The sequence below is a fragment of the Pristis pectinata genome, chromosome 2 (assembly GCF_009764475.1).
Source record: "Pristis pectinata isolate sPriPec2 chromosome 2, sPriPec2.1.pri, whole genome shotgun sequence".
Classification (NCBI taxonomy): domain Eukaryota; kingdom Metazoa; phylum Chordata; class Chondrichthyes; order Rhinopristiformes; family Pristidae; genus Pristis; species Pristis pectinata.
Genome location: NC_067406.1, coordinates 2,036,134 through 2,062,063, shown reverse-complemented (window position 1 = coordinate 2,062,063; position 25,930 = coordinate 2,036,134). Strand labels below are relative to the sequence as shown.

At 41.6% G+C, this 25,930-nt stretch overlaps 1 protein-coding gene across 1 annotated transcript in view; it reads right to left on the bottom strand.

The window, feature by feature from the left end:
- znf638 (zinc finger protein 638) overlaps positions 1 to 25,930 on the bottom strand; it is a 134,453-nt gene that overhangs the window by 76,726 nt on the left and 31,797 nt on the right. Inside the window, exon 3 of the mRNA XM_052032860.1 lies at positions 1,250 to 2,483. Within this exon, the coding sequence (XP_051888820.1) occupies positions 1,250 to 2,483 (1,234 nt within the window). The remainder of the gene's footprint in view (positions 1 to 1,249; positions 2,484 to 25,930) is intronic.

The window sequence follows — 25,930 nt, the reverse complement described above, 5'->3', positions numbered from 1 at the left end:
GGTTAAGTCAGTGCTTAATATCGTCTCCAAGTCCCTAAGGAGAAGAACAGGATCGAGGTATGCAATAACTCTCCACACAATGGAGGAGCTGCAGATTCCAGAAATAATACAGAAGTTAAGCAAAGCAGGAGAGCAAACCATCATAATAATCAAGCTCATCTAAAAGACTTAACCTTCTTTGATTCTCCCAAGTGGGCAACCCAGGCTTATCATAGTGATACATGGAGGAGGCCAGGAATTTAATACTGACTCAGCACCCAATCCGAGTAATGCACAAATAAATGTACTTAGCTCGTCGTCAGGCAACAGTGGATTAATTAAACAGTTAATTGAAAAAGTGATCCACAATAATTCAAACAATCAAAATGACAAGATTCAAATCTGAAATTCTGTTGCAGCCAAGCAGGTCTTGTAAAGAAAGAATTACTACCGAGTCTTTATGCAGTGGGATAATTGAAAATTTTGTCTGCCCACCAAACACGATCATTGCAGCCTTAAGGACAACAGTCTGATACAATCTACTGCAATACAATTCAGGAACTTGCACTGATGACGCTAGTATGAATCTGCTCCATCGTGAAATAGGTCTGAGAAAGTCAATCTGGTTAAAGTATATCTCTGCATTACATCACTGACTAAACTTAAGGAGAAAATGCACATCCTTATATATCTGCCCTATCCATAAAGATATTTTAGGGCTTTAAGGACTTTCTATACATTTCCACAATCTATTTGCAGTCACTCTGCTGTGGAAAGCTGCGATTAGGTTTCCCCATACCTTGACCATCCTTTTCACCAACTTCTCCCAGCCCTCCACCAAGTACTGTATTTGATAGATGCCCTATCATCCAGCATGAAGGATAAATCACTTCCGCACAATTTCAATACAACCATGAGACATCATACTAGACTGGTGACCGGATATCACAAGGATTGACTGGACAATTTTCTGCTTATATTGGTTTAATTAAAAATAGTGAGGGAGACCGAAGTACTGAAATAGTTATTCAGGTTAATGGCTAATTGTAAGACTCTAGATAACATCATGGCTTTAAGTTCTCCACACGTGGAGATCTTCAGCTGATGACCTAAATGCAAACCTGCCAAGTACCAACATAACTTACCATTGGGCTGCTAGCCAGCCCTTGGTAACTTTACAGGCATACTACAGAAGGCTGAGGCCTACGAACACTATGCCTGTTAAGGAAGCAAATTATAAGTAAAGGTGAACTATGTAACGAACACTCACCCTCATTTGTCTACATTCTACGTTACACAAACTGCACACGTGGGGGAACCTCAGTGCAGGGACGCCATAGTAATCATTCATCAGCTTGGGTTTTGGCAATCCCTTCTTCACCACTAGAACTGTTCGTTTAATTCCGTGAGTACTCTCATCTCGCGAAGGCTCCATTGGATAATTCTGAGGCGGACGCTTGAAATCTTCATTCCAGGTGCCTTCTCTCAGTGTTTCGCGACTGTAATGCATGCTCTGGTTCTCCATGGGTCTGTCCCGATAGTCATATTGTTGACCGTGCCCGTAATCAACCACGCTGCTCTGCACTTCCCTTCTGTAGTCTTTATCTTGTAGCTTGTACGGTTGATCATAACTGCTTGACGATTGCTGCTTATTCATCTTCCGCATTCTAATTTCTCTTAAAATGTACGGCATGTTTTCTGGAGTAAGCTTCTCATCTGGGTAACGACTTAGCTCTTCTAGGTCTTCATTAGACAGGCCAAAGTTTGCCAGGATATTAGAAGCCTTCATTGTGTCATGAAAAAGCTGAACTGCAGATCTCTGGTCTCCACTTTGAGATGAAGAGGTTGCAGTGCTTCCATATCCAGGCCGATAACCTCCAGATGAAGGACTCTGGTAGGAGGACCACTGACCTAAGCCTACATTATTCCCAGATTGATTCATCATTCCCATGTTCATTCCACCATAGTTGCCTTGTGATGCTCCTTGAGTTCCCATTCCCATTCCTCTTCCTGCTCCTCCACCTCCTCCTCCTCCCATATAGGATCCTGGAGTACTCATAGCAAACTGGTTAGGTGGTCCTTGATTCTGGAACTGGTTGGGCGGACCTTGATTCTGCCCAAACTGGTTGGGAGGGCCCTGACTTTGCCCAAACTGGTTGGGAGGGCCCTGACTTTGCCCAAACTGGTTGGGAGGGCCCTGACTTTGCCCAAACTGGTTGGGAGGGCCCTGACTTTGCCCAAACTGGTTGGGAGGGCCCTGATTCTGGCCAAATGCCCCTCTGGCATTGAACATGGACATGTTGATCTTGACAAGAGCTTGGTTCAGAGATGCAAGAGCTGTGTTCGAAACAGTTGTAGAGGCGACAGAATTCAGCTGCTGTAGGGCCAGCTGGGCTTTTATCTGGGCGAGCTGCAAATTTGCTGAGCCTAACAGAAGCGGATTGGTAATGCCGAGGTTCAATGAATTCACTGCTGGAGCACAATTTTCCAAGAATAACGCAAAGCTGAAAGTTAAAACACAAACATTAGATTTTTACGTTTCAGGAAATATCCGCAGCAAAGGGTTTTAAAGCCAGTGATCAACATATTTATGCTTGACAGCTTTTAGAAAGCTATTTTTGTGAGTTATAAAATAAATAAAACAAAACAAAGACAGTTAAATCAGGACATCCACGTCGTGATGAAATGTGTGAATGCCTAAATAAAACGGACAACAATGGAAATTTTGTGAAGCACTCAGACCCCATATGCAGTTTACAGTACATAAGATAATACTAGGCATAGCACTGTGGGGAGGTACATTCCAAACAGCTGTTTTAAAAAATTCAAATGAATGATCATGGTTGTTAGACTCAGACCTCCAGGTAAGATCAATCAATAATTCCTAGGGGGTTGTTTCTGGAAGGTATTCCAAGTCCATACCATCCTTTTGCACCTTTATAAATGAGCCCACACAAAGCATTCTAGTTATTTTAATGATAGTTTGTTGCACAGAATGACTGAGGAATACAATACTAGGAGGCTCAAAATTCTTCTTGTGGAACCACAATGTCTCCAATTTCACTAGTTTGGAAAGGTGAGGTAAACTGTTTCAATCTTGAATTTTCAAATTAGATCTGTTCTAGGTCCAGCCAGATAGATCAACAAACTCATCCTGGAATCTGCCTATTTTACGGTCAACATGTCAATAAAGTACTTCTTTCCACAATGCCCAAGTGGCAGCATAACTTGTGCCCACCCAGAGACAAGCCAGGCTTTCACCATACAGCCTCCACAACAGGAATAGTGTGGTGTTTCCTGAATCTGAATTCTTGGGTTCAAGTCCACCACAACAACCTCAGTCAGACTCCAGGACAGTACTGAAGAGTCACTAGACTGTTGAACGTGTATCTGTTATACAGGATCGGTGTTGTTGATGAAGCTCTTCATAAGAAAACCCCTGACAAGGACTTCTCAGGGTCACAACTGACAAATGGCTTCGGGAGTGAGCTACTGGAAAAGGATAGGGACCTGTGGGATGTGTACAGCAGCTGGAGACATGAAGGAAGGGTGAAGAAATACGATTTATTTTGCAAAGCCATTCACAAGTTGTTAGTTATTCTGTCCAACAGAACAGCATATTGTTGTGCTCCTGTTTTTGACCTTACTTACTCTAGCAGCTTCAGCATAACTGTAAATATTAACCTGGTTTAGCTGCTAACACATGCTTTAATTCATAAAAATGCAGCTCTACTTCCCACTCCAGGAACTGAGCACATAATGCAGGTACTGCTCCAGTATAGTACTGCACTGACTGAGCAGTTGTCCATCAGAAATGTGCCAAGAAGCCAGTTGTACAATTAGATCATAACCACCACTTACCAATACCCTTTGAACTATTCATCCCTTACCAGCCATTATTTGCTACTGTGCGAAATTGAAGATCACATTTGCCTAATTAGATGTCCCAAGGATATGATAAGCTCCTTTTATGCATTTCTTTCTTGAAAAAAAGATTTGAAAGACCTGTTATGTGCATCTTAAAATTCACAGACATCTTTTCTTAAATCTTTCCCTAAACATTTAGGGTTTTCTGACAATGTCTTTTACATAGCTCCAACAATGCTTTTTACTGTACCTCAGTACATGTGACAATAATAAACCAATTACCAAGCTAGACAGATCAGGAAAAATCTCATTTCATTTCTCTAAGTTGCTTCACCTAAATGGATACAGCAACAGGAGTGCTGACAATACTTGCAGCACAGCTGGGTTCAGCAATCTCAGCTGCCTGTCCGTAGTGAGGTGAGATGGAAGAAGGGGATGGTTAAGAACATATATGCACCACTCTGCCCCCCACCCCTGAGCCAGCTCCACAACGGACAATCCATTAGGCAGCATTCCCATTCATCAACTAAGCAACCACAGCTTTCAGGGGCAGAGATTTCAACTAATTTACAACTTGAGTAAAGGAAGTTCCTACTTGCGACCTAATAGCCAGCCTTCATTCTAAGACGTGCCCTCTGAGTTATACTTATTGCTCTGTTAGCATTTTTGCTAAATTACAAAACTGTTGGGAAGCACAGGAGTGAAGCTATTTGACCACAGCACTATGATCCAGTGGAATTCCATAAGTCTGGAATTTGTTGGGATGGCACCACATTTGTACTCATCCCAAACCATATACATGCCTGCAGTATCAATCCACAACCAATTCCTTTTAACCCACTCCGAGTGAGGGTCATCTTCATCAAAATGTGGGAGATCAGCATGGTGATCAAAAATATTGTATTGAACAAATTGTTAGATTGAAGCAAACAGAACATGCAAACTTATATCTAAAACAGTGGAGGTGATGATCAGACTGTACTGTCTGCACCTTGAACACTACTAGTCATAGCTATACAGCACTGAAAGAGGTCCTTCGGCCCAACTCGTCCATGTTGACCAAAATGCCCATTTGCCAGTATTTGGCCCATATCCCTCTAAACCTTTGCTATCGATGTTCCTGTCCTGTCCAAAACAAGGCTGGAAGAATTCAGTGAGTCAAGCACAACCTGCTGAGTTCTTCCAGCATTGTTTTTTGTTCCAGATTCTAGTAACTGCAGTCTCTTTTGTCTTCATACCCAAGTTCTCTATGTTGTTGCACTCCCTTAAAACCATATAATTGTCTGTATAGTGTGTCATTCTTTCTATCAGAGTGCATCTCTTCATACTGTCTATTAAATTTATTCACAATTTGCCTGTCCATTCAGCCAACTTATGTTCTTTTGCAGTCTATTACTCTCCTCATGTTTACCACACTCCCAACCATTGGATCACACACAATTTTGAAAATGCTGTCTTGCACTCTGATGTCCAAGACATTTACATTTGGAAATGTTGTGGTCCCAACACTTAATATCCTCTAGTCTGAAAAACTGTTTACCACTTCTCCGCTATCTGCCATTAATGGTTTCCACATAAACAACATCTATTGAATTCCTTTCATCAATCCTGTCACATCATAAAATTCAGATCAGGCTCATCAAATCTATGCTGGCTCTATTTTATAAGCTTAAACTTCTCCAAACACATATTAATCTTTTTGTTTCTTATTTTTTTAAATGGTGATCTTGCTATGTGTTGAACTGACATAGTCAACTATACACACAGCCAGTTTGTTCCAAGGCAATACACCTGTAAGATAAACTCAGCTTTCCGCTCCCTGAAAATAAAAAAAGCCTGCTTATTCAGGAAATCTGAAACTAAAATCTGTGACCCACCTCTTAACAATTTTATTCCAGTTCAGGGATAATTTTAAAATATGGCACTAGTTTAGTTTCGATCTAGCAGCAAATGTTTAATACCATACCTGCTACATCATAAACTCACTAAGCAGCACCAAAAAACTTTTCATATGCAACAACTTTTAATGAAACTGACACACTCAATTCATTTCCAGTTCATATTTTTATGGTTCAAATTCACTGACAGATTCAAAATCTGCCTCAGAAGTCAAAATGCAGTAATTCTATCATCTCTTAACACCTTAGTCCAATGTGGAGATTTAAGAGAAAGGCAATTAAACACTCTTTAATGCGACCATCAAATTCAAATGGTTCAGGCTCAGAAGCAACATCCTTCAAAAGTCCAGATACCTTCACCAAATTTTACAAACTGACCCTACTTACAACCTCCATGTAATGGTAATCATCTTTATACTGGCAGTTAATGACAACATTATTCATGACCACAAAAGTTAATGACAAAAGAAGCTACTTTCAGGCAAATTAGTAATCTTGCATTTTGTTATAATGCAAGTTAAATAATTAAGCTTATAGCTCTGATTAACAACAGACATCTTATTATGGTATGTAGCCACAAGAGTTGGAGAAAGCGCGACAATCCTAAAAAAAAATCAAAAAATTAGTAAAAGAGGTTAATGTAACTTTGGTCACAGTTTTGCTGCTTCTAATCACTTTATACAAATGCCTGCCAGATTTGTCCTTGGATCACATTTTTCCTGTCATTAATCAAAATTACTAAATCCTACTAAGTCCAAAATTAAGGCATTGAACAAAGCTAATGAGGTAGGAACGAAAAATAAATAGATTGGGAAATTTGATTAAAAGATTAGAGTTGATAAGCGAAGGCAAACATTTTAATAGAAATCACAATGCTTTAAGTAATTGTATTCCATTAAGTAAAATAACACCATAGAGACAAAGGGTCTTCAGTAATGGGAACATGGTAGGCTAAAATATCTGTAACCATTTTGACCAATACCACCGGTTCAGAAGTCAGGCTTCCTCATTTATTCCCCATAACATCAAGAAGTAGTTGAGTATACTAAACGAACAAAGACCACAGGGCACAAATCAGCCTGTAGTACTGAGGACTTTTATCCACACTGATCCAATGCAAGTGAGAATAGCAACCCCTCAACACTGCAGAAGAGTTCCCATGTACCATCACAAAAAGACAATGCCTACATTAACCCCATCAGCTTACTCTCAAAAACCAGCAGTGATGGAATGCATCATTACTTGTTCATTTAAGCTCAGTTAAGGATCATCCACGATAACAGTTCCTGCCTCATTACAGCGTTGGTTCAAAAATTATACAAGAGAGGCAGATTCCAGAGGGAAAGCAATGCCATCAAGATGGCATGTAACCGAGCATGGCACTGAAGAGTTTCAAAAATGTGAATTCAGTTGGAATCAAAGAGGAACTCCACCGGCTAATGTCACAGTTCACAGAAAGATCACTGTGGTTGTCGAAGTTGAAGCATTAATGTCCCAGGCCTTCACTGCAGAAGCTCCTCAAAGCAATGTTCGTTATCAACCTTCTTCAGCTATTTCATCATTCCACACATTGTGTCCGAAGCGAAGATGAATGGTGATGATTTCAAAGCTCTCAGTTCCATTTGCAACTCCTCTGATAATTAAACAGTCAGTGGCCAAATGCACCAAGATCTAGACAATGCATTTGATAAGGGTACAGAGTAAGAATAGTCTCCAGACATGGCTTATATTCATGCTACACAAATGCCGAGCAATAACCATTTTCCACAGGGGGGATTCCAATGATCCTCACCCACATTTTCTTCATTTCAGAATGGTTGCTGACAATTAGACACTTGCAAATGTTACTCTACTTTCAAAAGAAGGGAAAGTATTTCAGAACAGTTGGACTGACATCAGGGTTATGAAAATTGCTGGAATCTGTAGTTAGGCACATGTTAATTGGTTACATGAAAAATAACAATATATGGGATTTGTGAAAGGCAATTAGTATTTGACAAAATTTGAGTTTGTAATTATTAGGTTAGATAAGGGGAAATGTAACTTAGGTTGCTTAGATTTTCAAAAAGCACCTAAAAGCAGTTTAATTAGTGGGGTAGAGTAAGGATCCAAACCCCTCCCATCCAAATTTCTCTTAAATGTTAGAATTGAACCCACATCTATCACTTCCGCTGGCAGCTCGTTCCACACTCACACCACCCTCTGAGTGAAGAAGCTTCCCCTCAGATTCCCCTTATATATTTCACCCTTCACCCTAAATCTATGTCCTCTGGTTCTAGTCTCACCCAACCTGAGGGGAAAAAGCCTGCATGCATTCACCCTATCTATATCTCTCATAATTTTGTATACCTCTTCCCTCATTCTCCTACACTCCAGGGAATAAAGTCTTAACCCATTCAACCTTTCCCTATAACTCAGGTCCTCAAGTCCCGACAACATCCTTGTAAATTTTTTCTGCACTCTTTCAAACTTATTGATATCTTTCCTGTATGTAGGTGACCAGAACAGCACACAATAAATTTGGCCTAACATCTTGTATAACTTCAACATAACATCCCAACTCCTGTATCAATGTCCTGATTTATGAAGGCCAAAGTGCCAAAAGCTCTGTTTACAACCCCATCTAACTGTGATACCACTTTCAAGGAACTATGGACCTGTATTCCCAGGTCCCTTTGTTCTACTGCACACCTCAGAGCCCTACCATTCACTGTGCAAGTCCTATCATGATTTGTTCTCCCAAAGTACCTCACCTCACACTTGTCTGCATTAAATTCCATCTGCCATTTTCCAGCCGATTTTCCTAGCTGGTCAAGATCATGCTGCAAGCTTTGATAGCCTTCCTCGCTGTCCACTACATCCCCAATCTTGGCGTCATCCGCAAATTTGCTGATCCAGTTTACCACATTATCATCTAAGTCATTAATATAGATGATAAACATCAGTGGACCCAGCACTGATCCCTGCGGCACACCACTAGTCACAGGCCTCCAGTCAGAGAGACAACCATCTACTACCACCCTCTGGCTTCTCCCGCTAAGCCAATGTTGAATCCAATTGGCTACCTCATCCTGAATGCCAAGCAACTTAACCTTCTGAACCAGCCTCTTATGCTGGACTTTGTTAAAGGCCTCGCTAAAGTCCATGTAGACAACGTCCACCGCCTTTACCTCATCAACCTTCTTGGTAACCTCCTTGAAGAACTCTATAAGATGACCTACCAAGCACAAAGCCAGGTTGACTATTTCTAATCAGGCCCTGTCTATCCAAATATTTATATATCCTGTCCCTTAGAAAGCCTTTCCAATAATTTACCCACAATTGGCATCAGGCTCACCGGCCTATGATTTCCCAGATTTTTAAAGCCTTTCTTGAACAACAGAACAACATTAGCTATCCTCCAGTCCTCTGACACCTCACCCGTGGCTAAGGACATTTTAACTATCTTTGCAATTTCTGCACTAGTTTCCCACATGGTCCAAGGAACACCTTATCAGGCCCTGGGGATTTATCCACCTTAATTCGCCACAAGACAGGTGGCACCCCCTCTTCAGTAATTCACTAATTCATTTCATATCGCCCCCATCTCTCTTGGCTCCATGCCTAGATGACCACACTGATTTTCAAGAGGACCAATTTTGTCCCCTGCTACCCTTTTGCTCATAATATAGCTATAGAATCCCTAGGGATTCTCTTTCGCCCTGTCTGCCAGAGCAACTTCATGTCCTCTTTTTGCCCTCCTGATTTCTCAGGAATGGAACCTTTATGTAACATGGGAACTGCCTGTACTAAGGCAGATGACCATAAGTTGTGTCATAAGCGGCGAACTTTTAAAGAGGAAAGAGCAATAAAAAGGTAAAGGTGTTAGGAAAGGAATTCCACAGCCTAGGGGCTGGACTGCTGAAAGTATGACAAATTGTGGATCACTCTGGGAACAACCAAGGGACCAGCCTCTGACAAGGTTCAAGGGCGACAGGATATTGCAGAGACAAGGAGCAACAACATTATTTGCAATCTTTATCAACGAATCTGAAGAGGGAGTGAACTGTAATGTATCCACGTTTGCTAATGATACAAAGCTGGATGGGAAGGCAAGCTGATAACTGAATAGGATTGAAACGGATATTGACAGCTTAAGTGGATGGGAAAGAATATGACTCAAGTAATACAATATTAAATGCAAGTTACTCACTGTAACAGGAAAATACTGAGAGAGTGGGTGAGATAACCCAGCCTCAAGATGAACAAGAAGTAATCTTTGAAACAAACAGACCCATGGGGCCTGACCCATGTTACGGACTCAGTGAAAGTCCCTTTAAGATAGAGTGTGTGTGTATGTGTGTGTGGGGCTTGCTTACGTCAATAGAAGATAAAGGACGTAATGACGTTGTTGAAGAAGTTAGAAGAAGAAGAAGAAGAAAGAGAGAAGGGAGAGAGACACCAGCCTGCTAGTTTTCTCTATCGATGGATGAGAAACAATAACTGTGTTTGCCATAGAAATCCATGTATGGAAGTTGGAAGTAATCCGGTGGAGTTCACTTTGTTGCTGACCTGTAGAAGGAAACAGGTATCTGTGTGTGGACGACCACGATTCGGATGCTTTTCGGGGTGAGGAAGTCACTACCGAGTAAACGCTGAAGTGTCGTTTGGGTTCCATCGTGGAACATTTGGATTTCATATGTACTCTCTCTATGTTCTCTACATCTACGTCTTATCTTCTGACAACGGTGGTTGTTGACGAAGCCCTTGCTCATGTTTCACCTTATGGCTTGTGGAACTGAACTTTAAGAACCATCCCGGAACTTGGAGTTTGGGACTTTGTCACACACACACACGAAGAGTTTAGTTTTGGGGTTAACGTTCAAGGTTTAACATTTTTGAATTCTAACATACTAACATTTTTAAGTAGTGATTAATAAAATAGTTTTTAACACTGAATCATGCTCAGTGTGTTTCTTTTGTCGCTGGTTCGTGACACCCAGTAAATGCGAAGAGATTATATCTGCTGACTGGTGTCTCAAATGGGAGGCTGAGAGTTAGGACATGTGAGCAGACATTTAAAACGGAGGGGAGCGGATTTTTCCCCCAACTAATAGAGTTGTAAATTTTTAACTTTTCTACCCAAAAAGCTGCAGAGGCACGAGTCAACGATTGTATTCAACGCAAAGAGAAGGGAATCAAGTTTTATCAGGATGGATCAGTCAGGTTAAGTTGAAGTTACAAATCAGTCATCTTGGAGCATGTCAAGAAAGCCAAATGACTTACTATTGCTCCCATTTTGTGTTCTTATTTATTACAGATAAACTGTTCACTGCATATGAAACAGTTATACAACATGGAAATAGACCCTTTGGCCCAACTCGGCCATGCCGACCAAGGTGCCTTCATGAGTTTCGGCACAGACTAGAAGGGCCAAATGGCCTGTTTTCTGTGCTGCAGTGTTCTATGGTTCTATGAGCTAATCCCATTGCCTGCATTTGGCCCATATCCCTCTGAAGTTTTTCTATCCGTGTAGCTGTCCGAATGTCTTTTAAACTACAAGAGGTGAACACTAGGAGAAAAGAAAGATTTCCCAAATATCCTCCAATTCATGACCTGTTCAGTTCCTTATCCCTTCATCCTACCCCACTTTTTTTTTGCTCATTTCCCTATCTGGATGTGTTACGCTAGATAAGAGATGAGATATCTTTATCATCACATGTACATCGAAACACACAGTGAAATGCATCTTTTGTGTAGAATGTTCTGGGGGCAGCCCGCAAGTGTCGCCACACTTCCGGCGCCAACATAGCATGCCCACAACTTCCTAACCCGTACGTCTTTGGAATGTGGGAGGAAACTGGAGCACCACAGGAAATCCATGCAAACTCCTTACAGACAGCGGCCGGGTCACTGGCGCTGTAATAGCGTTACGCTAACCGCTATCTCCTGAATTCTATCTTGATGATGTACCACATTTCTTTCACATCTATTTTGCTTTTCCTCACCAGAGAATCATTGAGTCATATAGCATCCATCTCTCCATTTGTGGCTATCATCTCTCACTGACCTCAAAGTGCTGCTGCTGCAAAATTTTTCAGACATCTCCAAACAAAGCACAGTAACTAAAATTTAAGTCACACATCCAAGCTGCAACAGCCAATAACAATACTGCCAGTTGTCAGAGAGATTGAGAATTTATAGGCACACTGATTAGGGTGGCTAATGATGGAAAGATTGGGTTGGATTCAGTGAAGCAACAGGGTGTGTTGGAGCATTTGACAATTTCAGACCAACAGTAGGGACAAGACATAATTTGGAAGGATACACAGATGTAGGGTTCCAGAAACAAGACCAGCTGGGCAAGTGTCTCAAGAAATGAGACATGGGAGCACACAAGACTATACATGATGTTATGAGAATTCAGGTTGGCCAGATTATACATTGCAAAAACTTGTGTATGTCCACATCAAATACTTAGGAAAGTATTACATTAGCCTTAATTGCAAAAGAGTTGATTTAACATAGAAACAAAAAAAAAGACCATTCAGCTCTTCAAGCACACTCCAGCATTCAATACAACCATGGCAGATCATCTAAATTCATTACTTAAGACCTCATTTCTCATTACAATGTTCTGCAGCATTATCACAAGACTTAACATGTATGAAAATAAGTACTGTACAGGGCTGGATAGCTAGAACATTCTAGGCAAAAAAAGATGCATTTCACTGTGTGTTTCGACATACCTGTGACTAATAAAGAAATCTCATCTCTGGCTGACATTCCGCACACCCAGTGACCACTGTGATCAGCACATCAATTACAAGGAAACACTCTAACCCACATGGACCTACAAGGACCAAGTTTGGGCACAGCTGGGCTAAAATTAGGAACCAATCTCAGCATACAGGGCGAGACATTTAAGAATAAGTTCAAACGGAATTTCTCAGGTTGTGAATCTTTGGAATTCAGAATCACTGAATGATTACAGCGTGGAAGGAAGCCATTTGGCCCATGGCGCCAGTATCAGCTCATGCAAGAACAATCCTTCTCTTCTCATTCCACCAGCTTTGCAGCCAAGCAAATTCTTTGCCTTCAGCTACTTCTCCAACTACCTTCTGAATGCTAACCACTCACTGCACAAAACTATTTTTTTTCCTCAAGTCACTTTGTTCTTTTGCCAATCACCTTCACATAGGTCCCCAAGTTGACCCCTCTGCCAACGGGAACATTTTCTCTCTGTTTATACATTTCGTGATTTTAAGTAGCACTTTCAGATCTCACAACCTTCTTGACTCCAAGGAAAACAACCCAACTTCTCCAATTTATCTGATAATTAACACTCCTCATCCCTAGAATCATCTTAATAAATCTTTCTGGACACAATAGTCCAAATAACTCTTACATTGGTTATTGGTCATAACATTGGTTAGGCCACACCTGGAGTATTACATGCAGTTCTGATCGCCACAGTATAGGAAGGATGTGAGTGTGCAGGAGAGGGTCCAGAGAAGATTCACCAGGATGTTGCCTGGATTGGACAATTTCAGTTATGAAGACAGGATGAATAGGCTGAGTTTGTTTTCCTTGGAGCAGAGCAGGTTGAGGGAGTGGAGGTATATAAAATGAGGGGGGTAGATATAAAAATCTTTATCACATTTTTTAGTTATGTATGCCCATGTACTAATTTTTAGTCCCATGTTTATTTAAAGCTATTTTTTTTCTGCCTTTTCCAAAAATGTTCATATCTCTGATCTGTATTAAGTGACACCCCACAAACGAATAGACATTGGACCAGAGCCACAATGCTTATTAAAAAGTCAGTATTTTAAAAAGCATCCACTTTCACATTTCACATGATCTAGGTACACTGCACCACTCTCAAATAACTTTGATACCTGATCTTTATCATTCACAAAGTTAGACAGTGCAAGGTCAAGCAACTTTTGTGGCTCTGCCTTCTGTCTGCATGATTCACAAAGAGAATTGCAAAACAATATTTGTGGTGCAGTGGTTAACCAGCCTGAATAAAAAAACAAAATCCTTTTGCTCAATTTGCAAATGGAGTAAAACAAGGATTTTGTTTTTTTCAGGATTGTTTTGCTCAATTTGTGCACTAATTATTACACAGTTTAACGGATTCACAGTGCAGTACTTCATTTTAAAATGGCTGAATTTAGTTAAATTAATGGAGAATTAAAAGAGTCATAAGCCAGGTAGAAAAAGCTACATTCTGAAAACATTGACTCTATTTTGATACATGCTGGAATACTTATATTAAAAAAAGGCTGAGACCTCGTACCAAACATGGTCCAAAGAAATTATGGGTTATTACACAGACACCACCAAATCTGTGTAGGTCAATTTCAAATCTGTATAAAAATCCATTCAACACAATGTAACCTACACTGGCTTCTGGCCTGGCAACACCTGGCTTTAAAAATCTCAACAGTGCTTGCAGATTCCTCCACGGCCTCAGCCCTCCACATTTTGAATCTCCCCTAAATTTTAAAAGATTTTAGAAGATTGCGCTCTTATGCTTTCTCCATTTACAGTAAAACCCTGATAATCTGGCACGCTTGGTTGTTATTTCTGTCAACACCTCAGCACAGGAACAGGCCCTTCGGGCCCCACCACACCCCCCCCCATTTCTATGCCAACCATGATGCCAATCGAAACTAATCCCATCTGCCTGCACATGGTCCATATCCCTCCATTCGCTGCCTGTTCCTGTGTCTGTCTAAATGCCTCTTAAACATCTGCTTGTACCACTTCCCCTAGCAGCATGTTCCAGGAACCTGTCAGTGTAAAACAAAATCTTGCCTCATAAATCTTCTTTAAACCCCACCCCCCGCCCTCGCACACTAGTCTTTGAAATCACATTTTTTGAAAAAAAATTTATACAATATGATAATAACAGTGAGCCAGATAAGTTTACAGGGAACCAGGGCCCCACTGATTTGAAAGGCAGAGCAGCAACCAAGGCCCTGGTGAGTGGACTGGGAGCCAGGTAAACATTATCTGGTGAGCCAAATGCCAAACCATCAAGATTTCCAAAGTAAGACAACAGATTTTTAGAGTTTTACTGCACATGGTTCAACAATTGGCAGACATGCCTTCAGTTGAAAGGACTCCTGTCCTAATCATTCCTGCCTACTTCATACTCATCGCTGCCTGTTCCTGTGTCTGTCTAAATGCCTCTTAAACATCTGCTTGTACCACTTCCCCTAGCAGCATGTTCCAGGAACCTGTCAGTGTAAAACAAAATCTTGCCTCATAAATCTTCTTTAAACCCCACCCCCCGCCCTCGCACACTAGTCTTTGAAATCACATTTTTTGAAAAAAAATTTATACAATATGATAATAACAGTGAGCCAGATAAGTTTAAAGGGAACCAGGGCCCCACTGATTTGAAAGGCAGAGCAGCAACCAAGGCCCTGGTGAGTGGACTGGGAGCCAGGTAAACATTACCTGGTGAGCCAAATGCCGAACCATCAAGATTTCCAAAGTAAGACAGCAGATTTTTAGAGTTTTACTGCACATGGTTCAACAATTGGCAGACATGCCTTCAGTTGAAAGGACTCCTGTCCTAATCATTCCTCCCTACTTCATGCTCTCCCACCCTCCAAATTATTCCTTAAAGCCCAAATCTTGAACAAGCTTTGGATCACCTTGTGGAGATCTCCTCATCAAATAAAACAAACAAAAATGCAGATGCTGGAAACCAAAAATAAAAGCAGAAAATGCTGGAAAGACTTGACACTCGTCAGATATCCATCCCTGTTCCACCCGTATAACCAAATACAGGTGTAGGACAACATGAGTATTTGTATGATTCCCATTCTAACTCAAACATAATTGCAAACCAGGCAGAATCTGTGAGCTAACGTTTTAGGTGTCAGAACTAAAAGTGAGAGAACAAGCTGCACAGAGGGTTGAGTGGGATGGACAGGGTGAGAGGATAAGGTCAGGGTTGCCATACTGTTTCTGAAGCTGTCTGCTTAATAGATTGATGAAAGCAGTTAGGATCAAGAAATTGGAAATACATTGCTGTTCCTTCAGTGCCAATGGATCAAAATCCTGGAACTCCCTTCCGAATAGCATGTGGGTGTACCCACACTTCAAGGACCGCAGTGTTCAAGGCGGCAACTCACCACCAACCTCTCCAAGAGCAATATGAAGGATGGGAAATTAAATGTTGGCTCAGCTTGCAAAGACCCTGAATAGACAAAGCAACATATAAAGCTATGAAATATAGGTCAGAGCTGTTGCAAAAAACTGAAACTGTGCAGGAATATACTGGAAATGTCTAGCAGGTCAGACGGTCACCAAATCCAGTCCTGAGACAGGGTTTCAACCTGAAATGTCAACAATTCCTTTCCTCCCACGGATGCCGCTCGACCCTCTGAGTTCCTCCAGCAGATTGTTTGTTGCTCCAAATTCCAGCACCAGGTGAGTACCGTGGTGGGCCGAAGGGCCAGTATCCATGCTGTATTGCTCTATGACTCTATCTGCAGTCTCGAGTCTCCAAATTAAGTTTGAGGAACAGCACCTCATCTTCCATTTGGGCATGTTGGAGCCTTCAGGACTCATTACTGAATTACACAATTTGCTTTCTCTGCATTCATCAGAACTAGCCATTCTATCCATCTGTAATATTAACAGTTTTTCTCTCTCCACAGACCTGCTACACCAAGAATCAGTAGGGCAAACCTTTGTTGAACTTTCTCTGTGGCAAGTATATCTTTTCTTAAGACAACAATCACACCAAATCACTGTATAATTGTACTAAGACATCCTACTTACCGTACTCAAAACCTCTTGTAATGAAGGTCAGTGTACTATTCTTAACTGTCTGCTGTGCCTACTCATTTATTTATGGTGCACAAGGATCCTTCTGTACATCAATATTACCCAAACCATTACTAGTTAACACTCTCCCCACCCATTTTTCCAATTGAAGTCATTACCTTCACATTTATCCGTGTTATACCATACCTGCTATACATCTCTGCTCTCACTCAACTTGTCTAAGTCTACCCTGAAGCCTCTTTGCATCCTCCTCACAAGTCCAACCAGTTTTGTGTCATTGGCAAAATTGAAAACATTGCATTTAGCCCACTCATCCCAATCACTGATATATATTTTGATGAGCTGGGGCCAAGCACTGATCCCCATAGTTCCTCATTAGTCACCTCCTACCACTCTGAAAAAGGATATTTATTCTTGTTAATCAATTTTCAAACCATACCAGCATATTACCCCCATCCCACATGGTTTAATTTTGTAGACCAACTCTTACGTGGAATTTTATCCAAGACTTGCTGAAAATCCAAATACACCACATCCACTGGTTCTCCCTTATTTATTCCACCAGTTACATCCTCAATCTCCAACAGACTTTCAAACATAAGTTCCGTTTCGTAAACCCATGCTGACTTTGTCTAATCCCAATATTTTCTAAGTATCCCATTTCCACATACTCTCTAATAGTGTTACCAAGACTTTGGTACTTAAGTAACAATATTGGAAAATAGACAAGTGATGTGGACAATAATATTTAAAGAACAACAGACAAGAACTTGCAACCTGTCTCAATATTACCCATTACTGGCATTACTTAGAATTCTCTCATGTGTTGGTCCTGGGTTCATGCTACTGAACCACCCCAGGATCCTTGTTTATACACCCTTTGCAGTTATTTGCTCAATCAGGACTGGAGGCTTTCGGCTCACCCTTGTATAATGTTACTCAGGGTCATACCTATCATGAACCTTGTCTTGTTTTTTTTGAAAATTCAAAGTCTGAGACACATACCTCCCTCCTAATTCACCTCTCTCTTACCACATTTAATTAAACCCATCCAACCAAAGCTTAGATTTCTATAATACTGACGTTCCTGCCTTCTATTCTCTAACATCCTTCAGCTTTAAGATAATTCTCAATGTTCCTGCCTCTCTTTTACATGAGATGTTATTGGAAACCATCCTTACATATCAGCTTTGTTCACCCATCAGCTACCACATCTTGTGTTACTGTATCTAATAAGAAATAAAAGGTTTAGGATAATACACATTCCAGCCCACTTGGCAAACAAAATCTGTATACAGTTCAGAAACAGTACATTCTCATGGATTTGGTTAGATTCCTAAACTAAAGCACTCTCGTTGCTCAATAGATTCTAGCATCTTCTTTATTACTAATGTTAAGCTAACTGGTTGCAGTTCCCCATTTTCTTCCCCCGCCCCCTTTTTAAATAGTGGAGCGATATTTGCCGCCCTCCAGGAACCATTCCATAACCTAATGACAACCAACTTTTCTATGGTTACCTCTTAATACTTTGGGATGCAGATCATCAGGTCCCGGAAATTTGTCACTAACATTAATAATTACTGTTAATATTAGAAAAACAAAAGAGCTATAGAAATTAATTTCTTTTAATTTCTCCTTTTCAATTGATTCTTGATTCCATAGCATTTCTGAAAGGTAATTTGTGACTAGATAAAAGTACAAGGGAAATAATGGACGGTCAAAGAATTAGCTATAAGCAAGACCTGGTCAATTCCAAGCTAACTGACAAACTTTAAAAAGGGTTGGGGGTGGTCAGTTAGAGAATTGATATGCCACAGAAGGAGGCCTCTCAGACCAGTAAGTCTATGCTTCTATTTTTTTTACATTACTTTTATCAATCAAGGAACAGCCTGATTTCGCTCATAAGTAGAGTCATCATTGGTCAACATTCCAGATTTCTCCATAACCATCCTCGGGTATTTTCTAGTTAGGTGTGGCAAAACAAACTTCATGCCATCCGAGTCAGTGATAATATATCTTATTCCCTTGCCCCTGGAAGTCCTCAGCGAAGACCCTATGAAATCTCATAGTTGAGCAGTTAACTGAAACCTCATGACAATTATCATTAACCACAACTCTCTCTCAACCACAACTTCTCCCAAGAATTCTTCTTGGGAGAAGGCCAAATATTCTGGACAAGGAGACTTTAATACCCATCTCCAAGAGTTCACCAGGATCTTGCCTAGATTAGAGGGCATTAGCTATAAGGAGAGGATGGACAAACTTGGAGTGTTTTCTCTAAAGTGTCAGAGACTGAGTGGTGACTTGATAGAATTATATAAAATGAGAGGCATAGATAGGGTAGTTAGTCAGTCTTTATCCCCAGGTTGAAAAGTCATATATTAGAGGTCGCAGGTGTAAGGTGAAAAGTGAAAGATTTAAAGGGGATCTGAGGGGCAACTCCCCCCCACCCCACAGAGGGTGGTGGGTGTACAGAACGAGCTGCCAGAGGAAGCGGTTGAGGTGGGTACAATTACAATGTTTAAAACACACAGACAGCATACGGGCCAAACGTGGGGAAATGGGACTAGCTCAGGTAGACAACTTGGCCGGCCCGGACGAGCTGGGCTGATGAGCCTGTTAGTGTGTTTTTTTTGTAAACAGACACAGACACAGACACACACACACACACAGAGTGGTAGGTGCCTGGACTGCACTGCCAACGGAAGTGGTGGAAGCACATATGATAGCAACATTTAAGAGGCATTTAGACAGGCACATGAACAGACAGGGAATGGAGGGAGATAGACCACCCAAAGGCAGATGGGATTAGTTTAAATTGACATTGTGGTTGGCACAGTCATGGTGGTTGGCACAGTCACAGTTCTATGTGCTATGTTCTAGACCAAAGATGTAGCTGTGGGAAATGCTGAATAAACCTAAAACTATGCATTTCCTTTAGTGGGATCAATGCAAATCTTTGTTTCAGTCCTACTTGGACCCACATCCTCAGCTCTTTACCGGTACATGGACGACTACATCGGTGCTGCTGCCTGCACTCCTGTACAACTTGAAAATGACACTTTTGCTGCCAACATCCACTCTTTCACCTTCACATGGTCCATCTCCAACTCGTCCTTTTCCAGGATCTCTCCCTCTCCATCTCAGGGATAAGCTAGCCATAAATATCCAAGATTCCCCACAGTTATCTTGACTGCACTTCCTCCCACCTTGTAAGGACTTCATTCCATTCTCGCAGTTCCTGACTCTGTTGAAGAACTTCCTGAACTGTGACTTCCCTCTCCCATAGTAGAGAATCGTTGACGGTGCATCTCATCTATTTCCTGCACTTCTGCTCTCAATCCCTCACCTGGACAGAGCAAGAACAGAATTCCATGGCACTCACCTTCCACTCCACCAGCCTCTACATTCAATGGATCATGTTTGGCAACTTCTCCCAGCTCCAAGAAACCAACACCGGACAAAGATTCCCCTCCCCTTTCATTTTGAAGAGATTGCTCCTTTAACAACTACCTGGTCGATTCTTCTGTCCGCACCAACCACTCCCCATCTTGTGGTACTTTCCCATGCAACAACAGGAGATGTCCTGTCCTTTCACCTCTTTTCTTCCAACATCCAAGGAACTAAACAGTCCTTCCAAGTGAAGCAACAATTCACTTGCACCTCTTCCAATCACATGTACTGCATTTGTTGTTCACAATGTAGTCTCTTCTGCCACGGAAACCTAACTACATGATTGGTTTGCAGAGCACCTGCATTTAGTCTGCAGGAATGACCCTGAGCCTCCTGTTGCCTGCCCCTTTAACCTCTGCCAGTCATCCATCAAACAGCACCTGAGGCCTGGACCGAACCCAGGCCCCTGGAGCCAAGAGGCAGCAGTGTTAACCACTGCACCGACATGCCTCCCTCGAGGAATAACTGAAACAATTCTCATCTTGGAAGCAAAGCAAATATTTATGACCAAAGCGGAATTGCAAGTGGTTAGTTTTACCAGGTACATTGTGAAACCTGAATTAATTATATGTTTAAATACCACCCTGGAAGATTAAGTATTCAAATTCAATAAAATATAATCCATACAGTATCAGTAATGGTAACCACATCACTTATGTCCTCAAGAAAGGAAATCTTCTATCCTTATTGGTCTAGTCCATTTGTGACTACAGACCCAAAGGAAAAGTGACTGAACAAACAGCACTCTGAAATTGAAAAAAGTACAGTAAAACTCCATTAATCCAGCACACCTAGGACATTGGTGGTGCCAAACTAGCAGACTTTCTGCACTACTGGATTCATCTTAATTCCCCACACTTTTAAGTAGATTTTCTCTGATGTTACCAACTATTATAATGAATTTTCATAGAGGCAGACTCACATAGCATGGAAACAGGCCATTCAGCCCAACTCGTCCATGCCAACCGAGATGCCTACCTACGCCAGTCCCATTTCCCTGCATTTGGCCCATATCCCTCTATTCCTTCCCTATCCATGAATCTGCCCAAATGGTTTTTGATGCTGTGATTTTACTTGCCTCTACCTGTTCTGGCAGCTTGTCCCATATACCCACCACCCTGTGTGGAAAAACTTGCCCCTCAGGTCCCCTTTAAATCTTTCCCCTTCACCTTAAACCTGTAGCTTTAGACTCCTCTACCCTTGGAAAAAGGCTATCTACCCTATGCTCAGAATTGTATAAATCTCTAAGGTCGCCCCTCAGCCTCCAGTTTGCCAAAATACCTTAGACCCCTTGAGTCTTAACTTTCTGAACCAGCCTACCACGCAGGACCTCATCAAAAGCCTTGCTGAAGTCCACATATAACCCATCTACCACCTTGCCTTCATCAATTTTCTTATAACCTCAAAAAAACCCAATCAGCTTTATAAGGCAGGATTTCCCATGCACAAAACCATGTCGACTCCCCCTAGTCAGTCCCCGCCTTTCAAGTGATCATGAATCCTCTACCTAAGAATTTTTCCATTAGCTTCCCTACCACTGAACTCTATTGAACTTGGTCAGTTTCAGGGGCAGTGCAGCCCTCAGTGAGATCCAGGAAACACACAAACAGAAGGCTGGACTCTGGATCCTAGTGTCTTCATACCTGGTGAACCAGATGCCTAACCATCAGGATTTCTGAATGGTCAGATAGCAGATTATCAAAATTTTACTTCATAAAACCACAGAAAGGCATTGGATTTGCACACTATAAAAATTACATTCTGTCAACACTAAGTCCCTGGATATAAAAATAGAAAATGCTGGAAACATTCAGCAAGTCAGGCAACATCTGTGGACAAAGAATTAACTTGTCAGGTTGACAATGCTTCATCAGAACCGACTGAGGATCTTCAAGCTGAAATGTTAATTTTCCACACATGCAGCCTGATCCACTGAGTGTTTCCAGATGGCCAGATTGGGAGAACTATTCCACAGACCAGTAAGAAGAGATGGAGAATAAATGCCGGTGTAGACCGTGAATCTCCACAATCCTGAAACACGCAGTGAAACATAATCCAAGGCTCTTCAATCACCATCCCACTGGCAGAGCAAACCCACCAGTGCCGACAACGGTGGCATACAATCCAAGAGAAGAGTCGAAAGCATTGGCTCAGAATATGAAGAAGCAATCCTTCCAAGTTCAATAACCATCAAAATCAGCAACAGTACCGACTCAGTTATGCAACTCCTGAAGGTCAGAGCCGAACCATGAAAGAAGTGAGAACCAACAAGGGAAAGACTTGATTTACCTACCTGTTGAAGGTGCATATGTTGACAGCAGTATTGCAAGGTATGACCACTCTTTAGACCATGCAGTGCATTAGTCTTAACAGCAAAGACTCCAGCTGAGGAAGAGTCTTCTACCTGAAATGTTCACTCTGTTTCGCTTCCCACAGATGCTGCCTTACCTGCTGAATGTTTCCAGCATTTTGTGTTCCTATTTTAGCCATCCATCTCAGCTTCCTCGAGGTTCGCATCACAGATTCCATTTACAAAGTGATAATGAAACAACTGAATGCACAGGAAATAGCTAACAGCTGTAGTGCTAAAAACATGCTCCAGAGCCAGTCATAACTTCAGCTGAACTGTGCATAACTACAATGCTGACACCCAGGAAAATCAAACATTTTATAAAGGAACAAATTTAATCAGCCACCAACTGCCCTCCAGTCTACTCTCAAGCAGCCAAGTTATTGTAATAACTGCTATGTAATAACACTTCCAAATAATTTGTTCACCAAGGCTCAGTTTGGGTACCACCAGGACCATTTAGTACCAGACCCATTACAATCCTGATGCAAACTGAGGCAGAAGATTTCCAGGTGTGGTGAGAGAGGCTGCTCTCAACATCAACAGAGCCTTTCTAAACTGGTCTCAACTAGTTGGGAGTCATACATCACATAGAAGATGATGGTCATTGGGGTCCAATCATCTTGGCCCCAAGACATGTTCCTCACTGCAGCAGCCTAGCCCCATCTCTTCCTGCTTCAATGGCCATCTCTTCTTCTGCACATTTGCTGCTGGTTGCCAGATATTCAATTCCATTTCCTTAATGATAATCTTTCCAAGCACACAGCAAGACAGAGAATTTTCATGGATGGGTTGTGGCGGCAAGTAACAGGTTAATGGCCCGTTCCAACACGAGGCATTTTAACCACTCATCTGGAAGTGCAACAGTTTTACCATCACTAAATTCGACACCAGCATTCCAGAGGTTGCCAATGATCAGAAACCCAAGTGAACCAGACACAAGTATACTATGGCAAAGGGTAGGTATTCTTCCAAGATTCCAGAAAGCTTTTCCAACATCTACAAGGCATATCAGGAGTGTAATGGAATACAATCCACTTACCTGGATAAGTGTATTCAAACACCACTCCAGAAATAACACAAAGAATAAAGCAGCCTGCTTGGTTGGCACACATCCAGCACCTTGGATAGTCATTTCCTCTTCCATTTGCATTCCATGATGGCAGCATCTTCAGCAACTCAGCGAGGCTTCTACAACAGCATCTTTCAACCTTATTATCTAATCTATAAAGTCGAGGCACATGGGAACACCAGTAAGTCAGCCAATTCACACATCCTCCTGGCCAGAGCAGGACAGAGGCTGTGTATCCTGCAGCATGCCTCATCTTCTCACGCCCCAACAAGGCACAAATCAGGAGTTGCTGGAATGCTCTCCACTTGCCTGAATGAGTACAACACCAATAACACTCAGAAGCCCAACACCATCCAGCCCACTTGACTGGGCAAACAACTACCCTTAACAGTCAATCTCTGCACCACCAGCACACAGTGGATACCACCTACAAAATACACTAGTTGCTCACCCGGGCTATTCCAACATCATTTCTCCAACCCATAACCCCTAGCACCAAGGAGGACAAAGGCAGCAAGTTCATTGGAACCCCACAATCTGCATGTTCAATTCAAAATCACACACCACCCTGACTTGGAGATATATCACCAGTCCTTTATCGTCACTGGGTCTGGATCCTGGAACTTCCACCCTAACAGCACCACCAGAGCACCTTCACCAGAAGGACTGCAGTGGTTCAAGACGATAGCTCACCACCACCTCCTCAAGGGCCAATAAATGCCTTTGTCAATGGTGGATAGGTCCCAAAAATGAAAGTAAAACTGAGAAATAAATCATTGGTCAGAACACTAGAACTCCATACCAGACAACACTGCAGAAAGCATTCACCACACAAGGTGCCAGGTTCACCACCTGGTTCATGAGCTTTACCAGGCACATCCCCTGCGTAAGTAACAAAAAAAGCTCATACATTCTTCCACAAGTTGCCCACTTCCACAAACTCAGTCAATGAACTTCACAAATTCTGCATACCACCATCATTCAAGGTCATCATGCACATCAATTCAGGGATCATCTTCAGACAATTCAGCACGTCTCTTGCTGTCCACTCAGTTGCTATTTCTTCAACTGTCTGAATAGCTCAAATATATTGGTGAATAATCTACCAAGTAACAAGCCAGTTCTGAAAGTTACCTCAGCCAGCTTGGTAGGAAATGCCATTGCCTCAGACAGTGATGCAGTATGGTGTTGAATAAACTGTGCGTAGCCAAGAGCTGTAATTTGACATCCAAAGCATCTCCAAACGTACATTGTTCTTGTGAATGATTTTCTGGGCATATAAATTCTCCTCTTCAAACTACTTTTGCTGATATTTCCTCTGAACATACATAAAATGGTATCTTCAAACATAGTTATAGTTGAAAATGTTTCTCGTAGTCTCACATTCTACATCATCTTGTAGACTGCAATCCAAACCAGATCCATTGATGCTCCTTCTTCCCACTCTGCTTGCATGCATCTTCTGAAATTTCTCTTCAATATCAAGTTTTGCACTGTTCCTCTACAAATTCTGATATACAATAAAGGCTCCAAAATATCAAACCTCCTCCATTATAAAACTGGGTTAAAGTTTCAAACAGCAAGCACAAGACTATAATTATATCTGTGAAGATCTGACCTGCAAAATGCCTTCACACAAGGAGACCAGGGCCAAAGAACCCAGAGGTCAAGTGGAAGAGTAGAGGCATGGAGAGAAACTCAACAGCGCATATCATTCAGTATGAACACAGTACAATAGGTAGATCTGTTACATCACATGATTTTTTGTTTTAAATCATTTCACACTTACCTTTCACTGCTCCTGTAACACAAACTCTGATCACTGAATTCTACAGAAGGAATGAGCACTGGACCTACATCATAACAGCAGCATTAGGATTGTGAAAGGACAGAAATTAACATGGAAATTGTGAATTGAGAATATCATAAATTTTTGCTGATACTGACCAATTTTACTTTAATGATTCATGAAACTTATGATTATTATAACACTGAAAAGTTGGTTACCTTCCATCTCACTTTTGAACTACCATCCCAACAACACAAGGAATAATTAAACTTGAATGTACAGTGCAGAAATCAATTCTTGCTTCATAAAAGAGCATTATCATTTTGCATTGTCTTTAAGGATGGCACCCAGTGATGTGTGTGCAGGTTGTTGTAAAATACGATTCACTAAATCCAGAGACAAATTGGAAAGAGGATATACTACTGCTCCCCACCATCAAGGACATCTTCAAGAGGTGGTGCCTCAAGAAGGTGACATTCATCACCAAGGACCCTCACCATTCGGGACATGCCCTCTGCTCGTTACCACCATCGGGGAGGTGGTACAGGAGCTTGAAGACCGACACGCAATGATTCAGGAACAGCTTCTTCCCCTCTGCCATCAGATTTCTGAATGGTCCATGAACACTACCTCGTTACTCTTTGTTTTGCACTCCTTTTGCAGTCTATAGTAATTTTATATCTTTGTACTGTACTGCAAAACAACAAATTTCATGTCATATATCAGTC